At 41.8% G+C, this 18,735-nt stretch overlaps 2 protein-coding genes across 2 annotated transcripts in view; both read left to right on the top strand.

Annotated features, from left to right (window-relative positions):
* Positions 1–865: 865 nt before the first annotated feature.
* Positions 866–2,780, top strand: LOC104952468 (BCL-6 corepressor-like protein 1). Its single transcript, XM_010779288.1, has 2 exons — positions 866–1,378; positions 2,772–2,780. The coding sequence occupies exons 1-2, from the start codon at positions 881–883 to the stop codon at positions 2,778–2,780; spliced, it is 507 nt and encodes a 168-aa protein (XP_010777590.1). The 5' UTR covers positions 866–880.
* An 8,801-nt stretch (positions 2,781–11,581) lies between these two features.
* The window catches only part of LOC104952464 (voltage-dependent calcium channel gamma-4 subunit), a 13,302-nt gene continuing 6,148 nt past the window's right edge, over positions 11,582–18,735 (top strand). The window contains exon 1 of the mRNA XM_010779285.1: positions 11,582–12,129. Coding sequence (XP_010777587.1) covers positions 11,910–12,129 — 220 coding nt within the window. The 5' untranslated portion in view covers positions 11,582–11,909. The remainder of the gene's footprint in view (positions 12,130–18,735) is intronic.

The following is an 18,735-nucleotide window of genomic DNA, read 5'->3' as shown; positions in this document are numbered from 1 at the left end:
GGATATTTTGGATACTGCCTTTTTTGCCACAGCTTTTATTATTTAATAAAGCTCGCTTTTTGTTAAATTCTGCATTTGAGTCCTACCTGCTTCACCCATTCGTAACACCCCCTCCACAACCAGAATGTATTAAAACTCTTCAGTACCAGTTCTACCGACTTTACTTTAAACAATTAAAAAGACAAAATCAACTAAATATATTGAAATAACGATCTTCATTGTAGGTGCCTCTTCTTCTTTTAAAGTGGACCTATCATGCAAAATGCACTTTTGTACGTCTTTTATACATGAATATGTGTCCCCGGTGTGTCAGGGAACTCACGAAGTGTCAGAAAACACAACCCTCTCTCTTTTCCTCCATACCCAAATCTCTAAAAACGGGGCTGCAACGGAGCTGATCAGACTGATACAGATTTGANGTAGAGGTCCACGGTGTCTCCAAAGGGCCTCTAGGAGACGCAGGGCCAGGATTCCAGCCCGGGCCCCAGCAGCCATGGTCCCAGAACCAGTTCCGGCCCCAGCAGCCATGGTCCCAGACCCAGTTCCGGCCCCAGCAGCCATGGTTCCGGCCCCAGTTCCGGCCCCAGCAGCCATGGTCCCAGACCCAGTTCTGGCCCCAGCAGCCATGGTTCCAGACCCAGTTCTGGCCCCAGCAGCCATGGTTCCAGACTCAGTTCTGGCCATGGTCCCGGCCCCAGTTCCGGCCCCAGCAGCCATGGTCCCAGCCCCAGTTCTGGCCCCAGCAGCCATGGTTCCAGACTCAGTTCTGGCCCCGGCAGCCATGGTTCCAGACTCAGTTCTGGCCCCGGCAGCCATGGTCCCGGCCCCAGTTCCGGCCCCAGCAGCCATGGTTCCAGACCCAGTTCTGGCCCCAGCAGCCATGGTCCCGGCCCCAGTTCTGGCCTCGGCAGCCATGGTTCCAGACTCAGTTCTGGCCATGGTCCCGGCCCCAGTTCCGGCCCCAGCGGCCATGGTTCCAGACCCAGCTCTGGCCCCAGCTGCCATAGTCCCATCTCAAGTCCCATCTCTGGTCCCTTCTCTAGTCTTTTCTCGAGTCCTAACTCAAGTCCCTTCTCTAGTCCCTTCTCTGGTCCCCTCTCTAGTCCCTCCTCTAGTCCCTTCCCAAGTCCCTCCTCTAGTCCCTTCTCTAGTCCCTTCTCTAATCCCTTCTCCAGTCCCACCTCTAGTCACTTCTCTAGTCACTTCTCAAGTACCAACTCTAGTCCCATCTCAAGTCCCTTCTCTAGTCCCTACTCAATTCATTTCTCAAGTCCTTTCTCAAGTCCCTCCTCTAGTCACTTCCCTAGTCACTTCTCTAGTCCCATCTCTAGTCCCTTCTCCAGTCCCACCTTTAGTCACTTCTCTAGTCGCTCCTTTAGTCACTTCTCTAGTCCCTTCTCAAGTCCCAACTCTAGTCCCATCTCAAGTTCCCTCTCGAGTCCCCACTCCAGTTTCTTCTCTAGTCACCTCTCAAGTCNACAACACACACACACACACACACACACACACACACACACACACACAACACACACACACACACACACACCACCACACACACACACACACACACACACACAACACACCCTCATGAAAGGGAAATGAACTGAAATATGAAGATGGGGTGATGTAAACCTACCCCTTTATTACATTAACATGAGGTGATATAAATAACCTTGTCCGAAATCGTCAGAGACCTTAATGACTTTTTCAAGGTGAGCTATTTAGATAGAGCTTGTGGCCACCTGTGGTGTGCATGTTGGCAATTCCTCTTTAGACCGATTACACAAACATGAAGATCCCCTCTCAATTTCATTGTTTCGTCTCATGTCCTCTCCCTATCTCTCTCCTCCCACCCTCCCACTTGCTGAGTTTAAAAGGTTAAAGTAAGTGTATGACATCAGGATGTTTATGTTTCAGAAGCAGGGGCGGACTGGGACTACAAATCAGCCCGGGACTCTCGACCGGCCCACTTCAGTACCGCCGGCCCACCGCGGTGCTCGTGACTTACCGCAGAGGTAGACATTAAGGGTAAAATGCCACTGGCATTATATTATCACTGGCCCCACCATTGTAACCACTGGTCCGGAGCATTCGTCCAAAAAGAAAATCGACTAATAATGAAGAAAATTAACAAATGTGTTGCAATAGTAATGTATGCACTAACTACATTACTACCTGTACTACAACATTTGAATCATCAGTTCTTCCTCATTTTCCTCAATTGTTCATATTTGGTTTATTCAAACAGCTGTTTGCTTTTCACCCAACAACGACAACCGACCTGCAACCGACTCACGGAACGCTATGTTGTGATAAACGAAACCATTTTTTGTTGTTGTGATAAACAAACACATTTTTTTAAAGAAATATTTTTAGTGGCCCGAGCGGGCAAGTGGAAAGTACGTTATACTGGCCCGGGGTGTTTAAATAGTGCTTCCGGGCCAGCAGGCCATTTATAATGCCGAGCCCTGCCGGTTACCGGCCGGACCACATCGTCCGACCGGCCCACTTCAGTACCGGCCCATCGGGATTCGCCCCGAACGTCCCGAATCCCGATGGCCAGTCCGCCCCCGTTCAGAAGTTTAAAGATACAGTAGGCTCTGTGTGCACCTTCTGCTGAAATCCTAGGGGCCTTTGTTAGAGGCAGTTAATAAGGCTATGTGTGGCAGATAAATGGACGCCAGTTTATTTTGGAGGCTACTTTGGTTACATTAATGTGTGTCGTGGCAGAATTTTACTGTTGACTTTTTTTGCCGTTTTCAACCTTACAGGATCGCTGAGATAAGTGTGGATGATGACTAGGCAAATATTTGGTTTATGCTGCCTGTCATGGTTTTAATGGCCGGTTTTTCTCTCTTAAAAACCTGTAATCCTGCATACATACTCCCAGCCTTAAAAGTCTGCTTCCTGTATTTATTATGCTACGTGTAAACAATCCATTAGTGACAGTTAGAAATATATCAAGTATGAATTTTAATAAATGTTTAATGACAAGAAAAGAGTGTTATAACACTGCTTATTTTTCATTTGTTCTAAGGTGACATGAGTGAAAGAAGAAGCGATATTTGAAGGAAGAACCAGGCAAAGCAATTTACATTGTCACCCGACAGGTGTTTGAGATTGGTAATTGTTAACTGAAAACACTTATTTAATTTTGGATTTAGCTGGTTTCCCTTTAGTTTACTGACACATATTTCTTAGACAAAAACAAACAAACACTCACAGTGCTGAAAACACTTTGCAAAATGTATTCAAAGTACGCACATACAGATGTTATAAATGGCATACACAGTTATGCACTACATTTTAGTGTCCATGTGAATATTTCAGGTGGTTTCGTCGCGCATCTTGACTGTCACGTTTCTGGAAGCACTTTCCCTGTTTGTCCATGCAGGACCAAACGGAGCCGGAGAAGGCGGCGAACTGGGAGCAGGTGCAGTTTCCCTGTTTGTCTTTGCAGGACCAAACGGAGTCGGAGCAGGAGGAGGATTTGTCAGAGATAATGCCCTTCTCACATCAGACATGGCGTCTTTTTTGATGGCCTTTTCTTTCTCTTTCCATGTTCTCTTTCTCCAACTGTATAGCAACTCTTTGGATGCATGTCTTTTCACGAATGTAGGCCTTCCTCATGGCCATCTCTGCCTTATCAATATTGAAGGACTTCCTGTCATCAGACATAGCACTGTTTTCGGCTTGAAAGGCCATAAGTTGCTCCCTGAGTTCTTTGTTGAAGCGTTCTCTTTCCTTCTCCATGTGCTCCTTCTCCAACTGAAAGGCATTTCTTTCCTCAGCACACTCCCTCTGAAAGGTCTCTCTCTCGCTGGTCAGGCTTTGCCTTTCCATCTCCAGAGCCTCCTTCATGATGATGAAATGTGTCTCTTCCCATAATGGTTGGAGTGCCTCTGCCTCGGGCTGCCACTCCAGCATGTTGTTCTCCACAGGGAAGCAGCCTGCTGTTTCATGCACCACATTGTTGCTTTGGGGGTAAAGCAGTGACTGGCTCTGCATCACTGAAGGCTGGAGGGGAAAGTACTCAATACCGTCATTGGTGAGGAAACAGTTAGCCTCGCTGTACACATGGATGTTGTTTCCCTGAAACTGCTGGCCATTTCCATCCAGCCAGAAGAACTCTTCACCATGTGCTGGTTCTGGTTGTCCTTGCCAAGCCACATCAGGTGAATAGAGATTCATCTATAAGGAAGAGAAAATCAGCATTGACTTGATAACAAGTGATGAACACATTTTTTAGTTTAACCTAACCTTTTTGGTGAAGTTCAAACTAGCAAAGAAATATTACATTGCACTTTTTTAAACATACATTTAACAATTTCCTTCAAAAAAAATTAACTAGCCCCAACTCTTTTGGAAACCTACAGTTCAGTAACATTGATGTGAATACTGTTTTCTTTCCCATCTACTGCTTATCTCAGAAACATAGAGATCTGCCAGGAAAACATTGTCTTACTTTTTAAGAACATGTGCTGGTTGTGGTTGTTCTTGGCAAACCACATCAGGTGAATACACATGCATCTATAAGGAAGAGAACATGAGCATTATAGAGATCTGTCAGCAAAAACATTGTCTTTACATTTTAACAAATGTAATACTTACCACCCAAAAAGCTGGGTCCTCCTGTAGAAGCTCCATCGAGGAAGTCTCAGCGTAATAATTGTAATTGCAGGAGGTATTTTGTTTCTCAATGCCTCAGTGTGTTCACTCCTCAGAGATCTGTGTGCAATGACTGCTCCGGACGCTCAGAATGCTCTCTGTTGTTCAACGTTCTAAGTTCTATGCATCACATTCCAAGCAGTTGCCTCGGTTTTCTCAAAATAACAAACTCAGAGTTCAGTTTCAATTCAATTCAACTCAAACAATCGTGAACAATGTTATGAGCGTCGAAAAGGGATATACAGTATTAAAGGCAATACTATAAGACAGCATTACCATCAGCAAGCGTTCATTTGAACTTGTCTTTGTTTAGTAAAAGCTGACACAATGCTGCAGTTTGATTTGACTGTACACATTCTATTAAGAGTAATGCATTTATCCCAGAAGGGAAATCTGATTGCATATAGAAAAAAATAAATGATAAAGAGAAGAAAAACACAAATACACAACAACCTTATATAATAAATATCTAATTTTAAAAAAGCCAAAAACTAATTAATAATACATAAATACTACTACTACAGTATTACTACTACTACTACTACTACTACTACTACTACTACTACTACTACTACTACTACTACTAATAATAATATTATTAATAATATTATTAGATATATAAATGTGTGTAATGGTAATACAAATTATACTTATACTATAGTTAACATCAGCACATGATAATACATTAAAGTTAGCAAGAGTTGTGGAGCTGTGTAGCTACCTGTACATAATGAAGGGATACAGAATCACTGAAAACCTGAATTACCAGGAACAAATGAACTAGTTATCATAACTGTTTTCATAGTACATTTTTCTTCAGAAAACAGTAGTTCCAATACAAACTGTTGAGGCTTATCCTTCGATGGTAGTATTTCTTAACCCTTGTTGTTATTTGATTATCTGATTTTGGAGTCCCTCCCACTTTTTTTGATCCCAGTTCTAAGCAATGGGTAATTGTACAGTGGACATTTTTGTTTCTAAAAAATAACCTCACATTATTGTGTGACAAAAAATGGGCATTGCATTGATCATGATACNAGCATGTTGTTCTCAACAGGGAACCAGCCTGCTGTTTCATGCACCACATTGTTGCTTTGGGGGTAAAGCAGTGACTGGCTCTGCATCACTGAAGGCTGGAGGGGTCCAGCCTTCAGTGATGCAGAGCCAGTCACTGCTTTACCCCCAAAGCAACAATGTGGTGCATGAAACAGCAGGCTGGTTCCCTGTTGAGAACAACATGCTGGAGTGGCTGACAGAGGCAAAGGCACCCAAAACAATATGGGAAGAGACACATTTAAACAGCATGAAGGAGGCTCTGGAGATGGAAAGGCAAAGCCTGACCAGCGAGAGAGAGAAACCATTCAGAGAGAGTGTGCTGAGGAAAGATATGCCTTCCAGGTGGAGAAGGAGTACATGGAGAAGAAAAGAGAACGCTTCAACAAAGAACTCAGGGAGCAACTTATGGAGAGAAAGGCCTTTCAAGCCAAAAACAATGCTATGGCTTTTGACAGGAAGTCCTTCCAGATTGAAAAGGAAGAGATGGCCATGATGAGGAAGGCCTACATCCATGAAAAGGCAGGCATCCAAAAAACAAGAGATGCTATTAAGTTCCAAAATCAAATGACATCAACCAAAAAGTCCACCACAAGCAATACTGTCAACATCTCTGACAAATCCTCTTTCTGCTCCATCTCCGTTTAGGCCTGCAAAGACAAACAGGCCAACTGCACCTGCTCCCAGTTGGTCTCCGAGTCCTTTTGAGCCTGTAAGGATGAACAGGGAAACTGCACCTGCTCCCAGTTGGTCTCCGTTTGGGCCTGTAAGGATGAACAGGGAAACTACACCTGCTCCCAGTTGGTCTCCGTTTGGGCCTGTAAGGATGAACAGGGAAACTGCACCTGCTCCCAGAAACGTGACAGTCCATTATGCGCGAGGAAACCATCTGAAATATTCGCATGGACACTAAAATGTTATGCATAACTGTGTATGCCATTTATAACATCTATGTGCATACTTTGAATACAATTTTGCAATGTGTTTTCAGCAATGAATGTGTCATTTTTTGAGTAAGAAATAGAAATAGTAAGAAATATGTGTCAGTAAACTAAAGGGAAAACTATTGAGACCCCTAGGAATTCAGCGCAATGTGTAAAGTTCTCAAACATAAACACCCTGATGTCATACAAATACTTTAAAACATTAAAAAAAATCTTTATGCAGACACATGAGAGGAAACAAGGAAGTTGAGAGGGGATCTTAATGTGTGTGTAATTTGTCTTCAGTGGAATTGCCAACATGTTCATCACCACAAGCTCTGTCTAAATAGCTCACCTTCAAAAAGTCCCAAATCTCAGAAATGACTTCATAATGAGGAACGATGGAAAATAAATTAATGCAGTTGACTTTTCAATCTATTAGAATGTAGTGTTTGTATTTGTATTGACAAAATAGGAAAGAAACTTTAAGTTGCTGATGTAACCAAGTCTTGTAATAGCATATCGAGCCTCTGGCAGCTCTGCATCTTTCTCTTCTGCTCCAGGCACTGTGCGCACATACAACATTGGTCATTATATTAAACCCTGCCTAATCTAGCAAAGGGTATTAGAGACGTACACAAGTACTCTTTTAACTACTACTGTAGTTGAGAGACTTTGACACCTGAGAGCTGCACAGGATTAACCCCGTCTTCAATTAAAAAAGACTATGATCATCAAATGAATTCACTGAGCAAAGTTGTAGTGAGCAAATTGTTTTAAGATGTTTGTCATTTGATTTTCCAAAAACACAACATTCATAGGCTTTCTCCTTAAGCCTTTGCCAAAATAAGCCTGAGTTTTGACAAAATAATTTCAAACATAAGTAACAAATCACCTCCTTATCTAAATAGTCCTGGCACATTCACTTGATGCTGCTCACCAGGCAGCCATGCAGCATTAATCTCTTGCTACTCTAAAACAAGTGCAGTTTCGAGACACAATCAACACTTAAACTGCCATAATTGTAAAGCCAGTTCTGAGAGGTCACTGATGAGGCAGTCTTGGTAGAGTCTAACATGGAAGAAGAACACATGAGAAAGGAGGAAGTTGGCAGAGGAGACTTCAGTTACCAGAGTGAAGTGGAAAGCTGCGCCAAAAGCATTCACTCAAGTTCAGCGGGGACAATGGAGAAGCTGGAGAGTGGGGAGAGGAAGCAGTGGAGTTGAAAAGAAGTTGGGGATATGGAGATGATGAGAATCAAACTCATTACCAGTGACCCCTGTGTACTCCCATTACCACAGCCACTTTACACTGAGTAGCTGCTGTTATATGCACTTGAAAGCCAAACCGCGCGTACGTGTGGAGGAAAGGCACACTGGCTGATTAAAGTCGGACAGCATGGATGGAAAACCAGGGTGCACCATACTTTAGGTCCTCTCATATACACTGTATATGTAGTTAAGGGTTTTTCACGATTGAGGCTTTTGAAATACCAGATTTGGGCTTTTTGCATAATCTTACTGCTTTTGTTGAATATTATAAATCTTATTATCTTGATCTTTTGTAAATTACTGTTGTCTTTTTAAAGGTTAATCTACCACAATTAAAATCATGTATATGGATTTAGAATTTATATATTCAGTGGCAAATCTTTTAAATTGTGTGGACTCTTGGGAAAATAAAAAAACAATTTTACTGATGTCTCGCTGTATGTATGTCAGCAGTTATTACAATGCTTATTCATTCATGTTGTATTCAATTCACACAAAAAAGCATTACCTCTGTGCCCCGTAGGTGTTTTATTTTCAGAAACTACAACGCTTATACTGTGCAGCAACAACCGTTTATCATTTAGAGAACACAATTGTTATCTATATTTTTGACAAGATATGTAACTTTAATTTGTAAGGCACCATTTTCCATGCTTGTTGAAAAGAGATAACTATAGCGTGCTATAATTAAATGTACATAAGTGTTTCATGATTTAAAAATAAACAATTTTTCAAGGAGTGTTCTTCAAGCATTTGGACATGAAAACAACAAAAACCAGCCTGTACTTTAGATGGGTAGGCATAGGTTAAGCAAATCAGTTGATGTCTTCATACAAGCTTTCTGCACAATTGTGTCAAATATTTTATGATTGTCATTTTAAGCAGATGCTATCTAAAACATCACATGCTGTCTCCTCTTACTGTGATCCACACACTGGGAGCTAATCCTTCTCTTCCCGTCCCAGTATAGCATGATTGGCTTCTCAGTCTTAATTACATGTGAAACAATACCTTATTTTATTGTATCACTCCTTTCATCAACCCACTCCTTTCTTCCTTACTATATTTCCTATACCCTACTCTCCTATCCATCTCTCACAAATTCAGGCACACGCTCTTTGCACCCTTCTGTTCTTCTTGCAGGGATGAGGAAGTGACTTAGACTCTGGGATCTTAAGGATGTGTACTCCCAGTAGAGAGTAGATAATTCAAGCAGCAGCTCCTGCAGGTCGTCAGTGTGAAAATGAAGATCATTCCACTGAAAAAAATAAGCCAAACTGCAAAGTTCTTAACGTGACAGGCCTGGCCCTTTCATACATTTAGGAACATGAGTCTCTGGTTGTTCAGAAGATGTTTTTCTGCCATTACAAATGTTACGAGCCGGGTAAACTTGAGAGCAGACTGCTCTAACTTCAAAGGGGTTTTGATAGATATTTAGAGAAATATTTCATCAGTGTTGATGCTTTTCTACTTCTGTTAAGATGCTGGTAGTTGAGCCATATATCAGATCTCTCTTATCTCCACACTCTAAAAACGAATTCAGGCGACCTTTCACCTCCACTTAATTAAATGCATGGTTGCAAGATAAAAATGTGAGTTAATTGATTTAGTTAAACATTTTAAGTTGCAAACATTAATTTATAAGTTGTGTTGACGTAATAATGTTGGTAATTATATCAACTTAATATTGTGTGTAATTTGAACTCTGATTTCTGCGTTAATTGACTTAAAACAAAATTCAAGTCGTAGTAAGTTGCAATTGGCTTGATAACTTAATTGTTCTACACCTTGAGTTAAGGATTTCAAGTCCACTCCCACTTAACATGCCTGGACAAGTTCCGACAGTTAAGACAAATAGAAATATACAAAGGACATTTTAAGGTGAGTGACATCTTTTGTAATTCAAATACAGCCTTGTAGTTGCACTGTATAGGCAAATTGGCAACGTTCAGCATGGATAGGTGTTGACAGCAATGGCATGGGAAAAGGATTGTGTAACATTTGAAAAGTGGCTTCTGCTCTTCACTTAACCAGTTCAAATATTGTATGGAACCTGCAAAAAAGATGAGAAGATACAAACTTGCATGGTTGTGATTGACAAAATCTGTCCACATGCATTTAAACACTAGGCAAAGTACTCAAAAGCACCTCTGTGTGTCTTCAGGACCACATTGCCATGATGACACACACATGCAGACTCAATAGGTGAAAACAATACCAGCGTTGCTTTAGCAGCTGGTAATAATGGCTCTGAATTAGCTAAGAGTGACGGTTTAAAAAGTATGCAGTTACCTAATTCATTACCTCTTATGCGCTAAGCTATTATTTAATGTGCTTCAAAAGGGCATGAATATCGCATTCATCAGTGACCGGTCCACCCCAGGATCTGACCATACGATGGCAACCATCGTAGTCGAGGGAAACAAATGAATGAGCAAGCATTCTGCGTTAAATGTGTTCATACTGTTTGAAATAATGACTGTCGGCAGTGTAAACATCTTTGTTACATATTTTGTAAAATTGATATGTGTGGTCTGCAGATTGGTGGCCATTGAGAGTTTGTTACTGTAGTTTTACAAAAACTTTACAGATTTTACATATTTGGCACTGGTTTTAAATACGCAAAGGCCTATAACTTCGTTGTGATGTTCATTTATTTGCTGTGTCCCCATTTCCCATGGTAATAAGGCTAATGTGTTTATTTATTATTTGTGGGGCAATTTAAATTTGTGTTATTTATATATTTTTTCAAGATTTAAATGAAGCTCAGCGCAAGTTCTTTCAGGAAGACTGGGTGTATATACATTCACTCCGCAGCTGCATATAATCAGCTCACCACAGGCGTTCTCTTTAACCTATTACATTTCACCTCATTCTCCAGCAGCCAATCAACGTGCTGCAGCCAAACTATAAAATGGTTCTCCTCTCTCCTGCAGTCAGCTGTGATTTCAGGTGTTCATGCACCTTCATCATATGGCATGTGTCAATAAATGTTCAAACTAAAGGAATTCTCTCCTGATTGAAACATCATGTGTTGAAATAAACAACTGCAGTTCAAAATAAAAAGTGAATTGCCTAATATTTTTGTTGTGGAATCAATTAATTTCTTTCTTTAAAGGCAAAAACATAAAAAAGCTACGAAAAAAAACAATTGAATACAATATATTTGGAGCAACTTAATTTATAAATGGTCGTCAACTTAAAAACGTGTGTTCACAATGATGGTAATTAAGTACATACAACTTAAAATTCCTTATAAATCATGTGGTAAAACTAATTGGAACAACTTAATCTTTTGAGTAATCAACTGATTTCAAGATGTTTTGGAAAACATTTCAGTTTCTGAACCGCAGGTCCGAATTAATAATGATTATGTTCTCGATATTTTGTATGTAAAAAAAAAACTGCAAACCCTAGTTGCCTTTTTTCCTCTGTGAATTTATCCTCTTAATTTTCTAGTGTATATGTCAGTGTATGTCTGATGTTCTCCTCTTCCAGCAGTTGTGAACACCGACGTTTCCTATTGGCTTAGCTACAGCCGTGGAAGGTGTGGTCTGAATGGACACTGCATTCTTTGTTAAACCGTGCAGTTTACTATTATAAACTAAACTGTAAAGCAGCCAGAAAGCCTCGGATCCTTGACATCCTTGACGTTTTATGAACTTCCTTTAAATTCATTTCAATAACATACTTGTTTCAAAGGATGTGTTTCAATATTTTTGTAATTCGTCACCTGTAGGAATGAAGATGTAACCAGTCAACTCAAAGGAATTAAACGAAAACTGCCATCGTGTCAAACTCAGAAACTTGTATTGTTCTCAATCTGAAGTTTAGGAGGAAGAGGAGCAGTAACCGAGCTGTTATCAATCGAGACTTGGCTTGATGAAAGGAAAAACCGCGAGACGCGCGCGCTTCCTCTCACAGATCATGGGCACCATGCGCTCCTCGCGGTGTGCGTAAGCTGCTGTGGAGGATCCAAACAGTATGAGACGCCATGGCATGGTGTGACCGAGGGGTTCAGACTCTGCTGGCCATCGTGGGGGCCTTTGCCGCCTTCAGTCTCATGACCATCGCCATCGGCACCGACTACTGGCTTTACTCTCGGGCGTACATCTGCAACACCACAAATGCCACCGATGATTCCCAGGTGCAAATCAAGAAAGTGAAAGGCGACCTGACGCACTCCGGGCTGTGGAGGATCTGCTGTATTGAAGGTAAACTGAAATTGTATATGCTTGTAACTGTAATTCCATGAACTTTTGGTCACTTTTTTGTTGTCTTCGCTGGGTGATATTGTTTCCAGCCTTCTGCTTTTTTACGGCGGGGAGGTGACAACGTTTCCAGGTGGATCAAACACTCGTTACATCTTCATTGAAAACGGGTTTAAACAAATGCTACAGGTGGGAAAACGAAATAAAAAATACTTGAAACGCCTTGCTTTTTACAAATTTCTGTTTGCTTGGTGTGACGAAGCACCATCAATTAAAGTCTGCCAAGGGGTACATCATCATTATTACTCATTTATTCTGTTGAATTCGTTAAATAGCATTAAAAAAGTGACTTGGGTATGATATTAAAAAGGAAAGATTGGAGGGAAACTGCTGCTTGTTGCGCGCAAAAGTAGTGTTGTGCATGCGTAATGCTACGTTTGAGTCAATTTCCCTTGTAAATGAATTAGTTTGTCAATGAAAAATTGGACTCAATACACAGATCATGACTAATAAGAGGCATTTTTTGTGTTTTACATGTACACACATTTACGAGGAAGAGATATATTTTGTCCAGTAGGATAATAATGTAAGGCATGGTTGCTCGGCAACCCTATAAAAAACTAGACGAATACTTTTCAGCAACAGAAGTTGTAAGAAACTGCCGTTCTTCTTGAAATCCTGTCAACATTTCCTCAGCTGTTGTGCTGCTTATCCATGATCCCCAGCACACACGCACGAGGGGTTTTGGGAGGGCTTCCTGCTCAGAGGTGTTGCTTGGACACCTTTGCAGGTGTTGCTTGGACACCTTTGCACACCATTGCGCGCTTCATTGGAGAAAAGCGGGATCAATGAGATCATTCAGGTGATCCGTGAAAATAAGTCTTGCATCAGCCCCCTCTTTCCACTACTGCTGAAACCTCCGCTTTGAATCCTTTTTTTGTATCTGAATACCCAGCAAAAATAAGGCAAACGTAGATAAATCTATATATTTTTTAGAAACAAATACAAAAATACTGTGTTCTACCAATAGGGTATTCTGTTTAACATTTAATTTTAATCTGTTCAAATTAAAGATGAAAATGAAATGATATAATGTACAATCCCAGATGTATAGGGGCTAATCATGGCACTGCTAACTAAAGTATTATCTCTGTAATCTCATGATTGTAAGCAGAATCAGCTTTTCCACACTTTCCAACAGGTGAAATATGGCATGTTTGTTACTGTTCATAATTGTTTTGCAACCAAACATTGTCTGCCTTTGTAATCAAACATAAGTTGTGTTTGTCTCATGTACTGAATGCAGTCATTACAGAAGTCACACTCCATGCACTTTTGTTCTGCACTGTTAAGGCTCTTGAGTTTTGAGATACCAAAGAACATCACTATTTATGGATTTCCTGTAAAGTTACTCAAAAGACGCATTCCATGTCTCTCGCCTCCAACTCTTGAGAGTATCGTCACCAGAAGTGAGATGGAGTGCTCGCTGTTAAACATCTGCGGTCTGTTCCGCCATGCTCTTTCCCTCATATATTGTTGGATGTGTTTTACATGCAATACTTGCTGCTTCTCACACACACTAACGTTGAGTGGCACCTGTTTCTCTAAATGCATTTTTTGGATATAGAAAGTTAGTGAAAAGTTATTTTTTGAGGTCCTGCTTACCTGGCATTTTCCTATTGTGGTTGACTGGTTTGCTTGTTTTGATTTTTGGAAAAAGTCTGAAAAATGGTTTTAATAACTAATTTGACTGTCCAGTAAATATGTATTCGCCTCCAGGAGCAAAGAACAAGATGGAATCCAACCAGTTAAATTAGGTAAAATGGACGGGATAAATAATGGATATGCACGGGGACATGTTGGCTAACCTTGTAGAAGAAATTGTCTCCCTAATGTGCCAAATAGACGTCTGTTTGAGTGTTGTGTCTTGTAAAACAATGATGAGGTTCACTGAGGGTGATGGCAAATTAGCTTTTATGGAAACAAAGTGAAGTCTTGTTCTGCAGCCATTGAAGCTGAAATACGACAAGAACTCTCACTTAAGCTAATCCTCCCTGATCGTTGAACACGCTGCAGTTGGACTAAAAGACATGACTTGTTTCAAACAGAAATTCGGTCTGACTTCAAATGGACAAATCGGCGTGTGTGTGTGTGCGTGTGCGTGCGTGCGTGTGTGTGTGTGTGTGTGTGTGTGTGGTGAATGCATTAGAAAGAAGTGAAAGGCTTCCTCTGAGAAGCGGAGCTAGAAATGTGATTCTGGGTTGCCGGGGAAGGTTGCCATGGTGAAGATATGCTGAGTAATAAAAGATGGGCTCTGGTCTCTCAGACAGATGGGCTCTGGGGAGATACCTCCCCTAGTGAGCCCCCCCCCCCTCTCTCTCTCTCTCTCTCAGCGCTACTCCTCTCATTAATGACTCGTGGGTCTATTTGATTATTTGGTCTTTTTAGTCATAGACTAGATTTTTTATTTGATAAGTAATTGTTAATCCTTTTTTCATGCAGAATGACTTATCTTCAAGAATCTTATGAGAATGTGAGAGTCACAGATTAAAGTGGTTCATATGCATGATTCTTTGTGGAGATACTTACGACAATTACATCAATCGATCAATTAGTCGACAAATCGATTTAGTGTAAGTCCACATTTTCTTTTGTCAAGGACTACCCTTTTTTGACTTCCTGATTCTTTATCCTTTACCCTACATCTGTTACTCTTTTTTTCCTGGACATTTACAGATGCCACAATAAGGAGAAAACCTCCAATTACACTTCTTACAAATGGGAAATACAAGCGAGATACACTCATACAGCAAGAACAAAGATTATATTTCAACTGAATGTGCTTCTGTATCGATCGAAATACGTGCTTGGTAAATAAAAGATCAAAGGGAAGCTGAGGGGTTCAAGAGGAAAACATCTGGAACACAGGAGGGAGAGAAGTGGGTAATTGAGACATGATAGTGGTAAGAGTGTTGTAAAAAGAGACAGAAGGTGAGAGTTTCAAGAGACTGAACGAGTGAGGTTCAGAGAGTGGAGTAGGTGAAGATAGACTCCTAGATATTTCATCACTATACCTTTGTGGGTATAGATTTTCCGTTTCTCTCTTTCCCGCCACAGGCATTAACCTTGAAAATGTAGCAGACAAAGGTGACACTAGCTTAATAATAATAATAATAGCTTGGATTTATATGGCGCCTTTAATGAGACCCAAGGTCGCTTTACAGAGAAGAACAGGAGTAGAAACAAACATAATAAAAGGCAGTCAGACAAACAGTCAGAGAGAAAAAACAACAAATAGATTAGGGGCCAAAGGCCTTAGAAAACAGATGGAACTTGAGGGCCCTTTGGAAGGCGTCAAGCGTGGGGAGCGTTCCAGAGGGTGGGGGCTGCCACTGAAGGCTCTGTCCCCGAAGGTTCGCAGGTTGGTGTGGGGGGTGGTAAGCAGGCCGGAGTCTGAAGACCCTAGGTTCTGGGGTGTGGCATGTGGGCGAAGGATGTCCGATAAGTACTGGGGGGCATGGAGGAAGACTTTGTAAGTTATGCAGGACTTGACCGGCAGCCAGTGGAGGTGGATGAGGGTGGGAGTGATGTGCTGCCACGGCTTTTTATGTGTGAGTACCCCAGAAGCACAGTTTTGAACATACTGGAGCCTGTCCAGGGTTTTGTTGGGAACCCCAAACAGGACAACATTGCAGTAGTCCAAGCGGGAGGTAAAGAAAGCATGGACTAGGTTTTCTGCAACTGACTCCGAGAATGACGGTCGGAGTCTGGCAATGTTCTTTAGATGGGAAATGGCCGATTTGGTAACAGACTTGATGTGGGAGTGGAAGGATAGGGTGGAGTCAAGGATGACACCCAGGTTGCAGGCTTCAGGAGATGGGGAGATGGAGCAGCCGTCAACCTCAAGGATGAAGTTACCAACATTCCGGAGCAGCGCCTTGGGTGCCACAACCATGAGCTCTGTTTTCCTGGTGTTTAGTTTGAGATAGTTGGACGACATCCAGGTTTTAATGTCATGCAGGCAGTTGACGAGAGACTGGGGGGGGGATTGAATAAATTGGTCCAACTTTTGCTCATTTTTCATATTAGAAGAGCAATATTTTGTGTCACATGAAACACACACTGTATATATTAAGTGTATGAGAGATTCCAATGCTACATTTTAGACATGTAGTAATTTTAACACAGATAGTGCATGTCCATTGTCACATCTGCAGGCGTGTCTATCATTGCTCCAGAGCAACAAAAACAGAAGCAAAGGGAGAAGTTACAGGATGTGGTAGCAAAATCAGACGTCTGACTTTAATTCACAGTCTAACCTTTCAATATTCATAATGCTCCAATGTTTTATTCCCTTAAAAGTGGAGGTAAAATGTTATCGTGGAAGAGACTGGGGTTGCTTTCCTATAATCCAAAAATCAGCTCCTAAATTCTAACCCTATCTCCTATTCCTTGACCTCTGAGTGAAACGTCACGGGGTTAAGGGATAGTGGATAGGAGAATTCAAAAGGACTTAGGAGAAGAGACTGCTGTACTTTAGAGAATCTGAATGTACTTTCACTATCCAATGTGTTTATGATGCGCCAGCGGACGTCATTGTGCGCATCTGCTGCTGTGGGGAAACTATGGAAACTACAGTGTTCTATACAACGGACTACATGGATGTTTAATAAGAACGAGGGACTCATCTAGAGACTCACCGTGCTCTGATGCTGTTGTTTTATGCTTTATGAACATGGACAACAGAGAAACATATTATTCATGACCAAAGTTGGAATTGAAATAAAAAAGAAAAGTGAAACTTATACTCGTCACCCTCTCCCTCCGGTCCACATTAATACAAATGATCCCAATACGTATGATTGTATGAACTATGAAAATATCTTAAAATCAATACAAATGTATTTATTATAAATGTTAGTCCTTAACACCTATCACTGTGTATATCACCATTCAAACATCTTTTAAAAGTTGAGCAAGCCCCACACAGCTCAGTGAAATGTTGACCTTATTTGATCATTTCAGTAAAAACTAATGTTCATATTTCTCTTTTTGATTATAATACTGATGAACGTTCAAAACAAAGCACTTTGGCAACTTACCACATACGTTTTAAAATGCTTAATAAGCACCGTAACTTTCATGATATAATTTCTCCGTCATAATCGTTTCCGTGAACGGCCGACTGTTGTGTGACGGCACATGCTGCGGCTGCAAGGCATTGTGGGGCAGCTTTTTCTCCTCTCCTCTCGGTAAGGGAGGTCCAGTGGTTCCTAAGCTAAAGGAGGTTATAAAGGAAGTTTGAAACCTCCTTTCCTATCATCTAGAGCAGGGGTCGGTAACAGGCGGACCGCGGTTCGGATCNGAAGCTGGTGGAAAGCGGATGTTGCGTGTATTGGACACAGCCCAGATCCGACGTATGCGGTGCTTGCTTTCTAGACCGTACAACTTTTTGGTGCTTGAACTAAACCGGATTCCGGAGCTTCCGCTGCGGTGTGAACAGAAAAACCGGTGCTTTTCAAGCTCCATCTCCGAACCGGCCCTGGAACCGCGTTGGTGTGAAAGGGGCATTAGGAGAAGAGACTGCGGTACTTTAGAGAATCCGACTGCACTTTCACTATCCGACGTGTTTATGATGTGCCAGCGGACGTCATAAATGCACATCTATTGCTGTGGGGAAACTATGGAAACTACAGTTTTCTATACAGCGGACTACAACATTGATGTAATAAGATTGATGGACTACTGTAAACTCATCTAGAGACTCTGCACCGTGCTCTGATGCTGTTGTTTTATGCTTTATGAACGTGGACAACAGAGAAACATATTCTTCATGACCAAAGTTGGAATTGAAATAAAAAAGGAAAGTGAAACAAACTGTCCTTCACTGCAAATATAGCTGCTACAACCCGCTGCTGCAGATACACTCTTTACAACATCAGGAGAATACGTCCCCAGCTGACCCAGAAAGCGACGCAGGTTCTGGTCCAGACTCTTGTCATCTCACGCCTAGACTACTGCAACTCCCTCCTGGCTGGTCTACCTGCATGTGCCATCCGACCTCTGCAGCTCATCCAGAATGCAGCTGCTCGTCTGGTCTTCAACCTTCCTAAATTCTCCCACACCACGCCGCTCCTCCGCTCCCTTCACTGGCTTCCAGTAACTGCTAGAATCTACTTCAAGACACTGGTACTTGCGTACCATGCTGCGAATGGATCTGGCCCTTCCTACATCCAGGACATGGTTAAACTGTACACCCCAGCACGTGCACTCCGCTCTGCATCAGCCAAACAGCTCGCTGCACCGCACTGCGAGGGGGACCCAAGTCCCCATCAGCAAAAACACGTGGGTTTGCTATCCTGGCTCCAAAATGGTGGAATGAGCTCCCCATTGACATCAGGACAGCAGAAAGCTTACACATCTTCTTCAGACTGAAAACTCATCTCTTTCGACTCCACTTCGAGCGATAGAACTATTAACAAAGCACTTATATACTAATAAAGGACTGGCTTATCTAAAGCCAGTTGAGTAGCACTTGAAATGTTTGGCTCTATGAAACCTGATGTACTTATATGATTCTGTTTTCTTCAAGGTTGTATCTTCCTGCTC

This window comes from Notothenia coriiceps, unplaced genomic scaffold, assembly GCF_000735185.1.
Source record: "Notothenia coriiceps isolate Sejong01 unplaced genomic scaffold, NC01 NC01_scaffold00020078, whole genome shotgun sequence".
Classification (NCBI taxonomy): Eukaryota; Metazoa; Chordata; class Actinopteri; order Perciformes; family Nototheniidae; genus Notothenia; species Notothenia coriiceps.
The sequence above is the reverse complement of the archived record's forward strand: the minus strand, read 5'-3'. Positions and strand labels throughout refer to the sequence as shown.

What these genes read in the sequence shown, in the direction of transcription:
- LOC104952468 (XM_010779288.1), top strand. Translation starts at nt 881, where the DNA reads ATGGTCCCGGCCCCAGTTCTGGCCTCGGCAGCCATGGTTCCAGACTCA.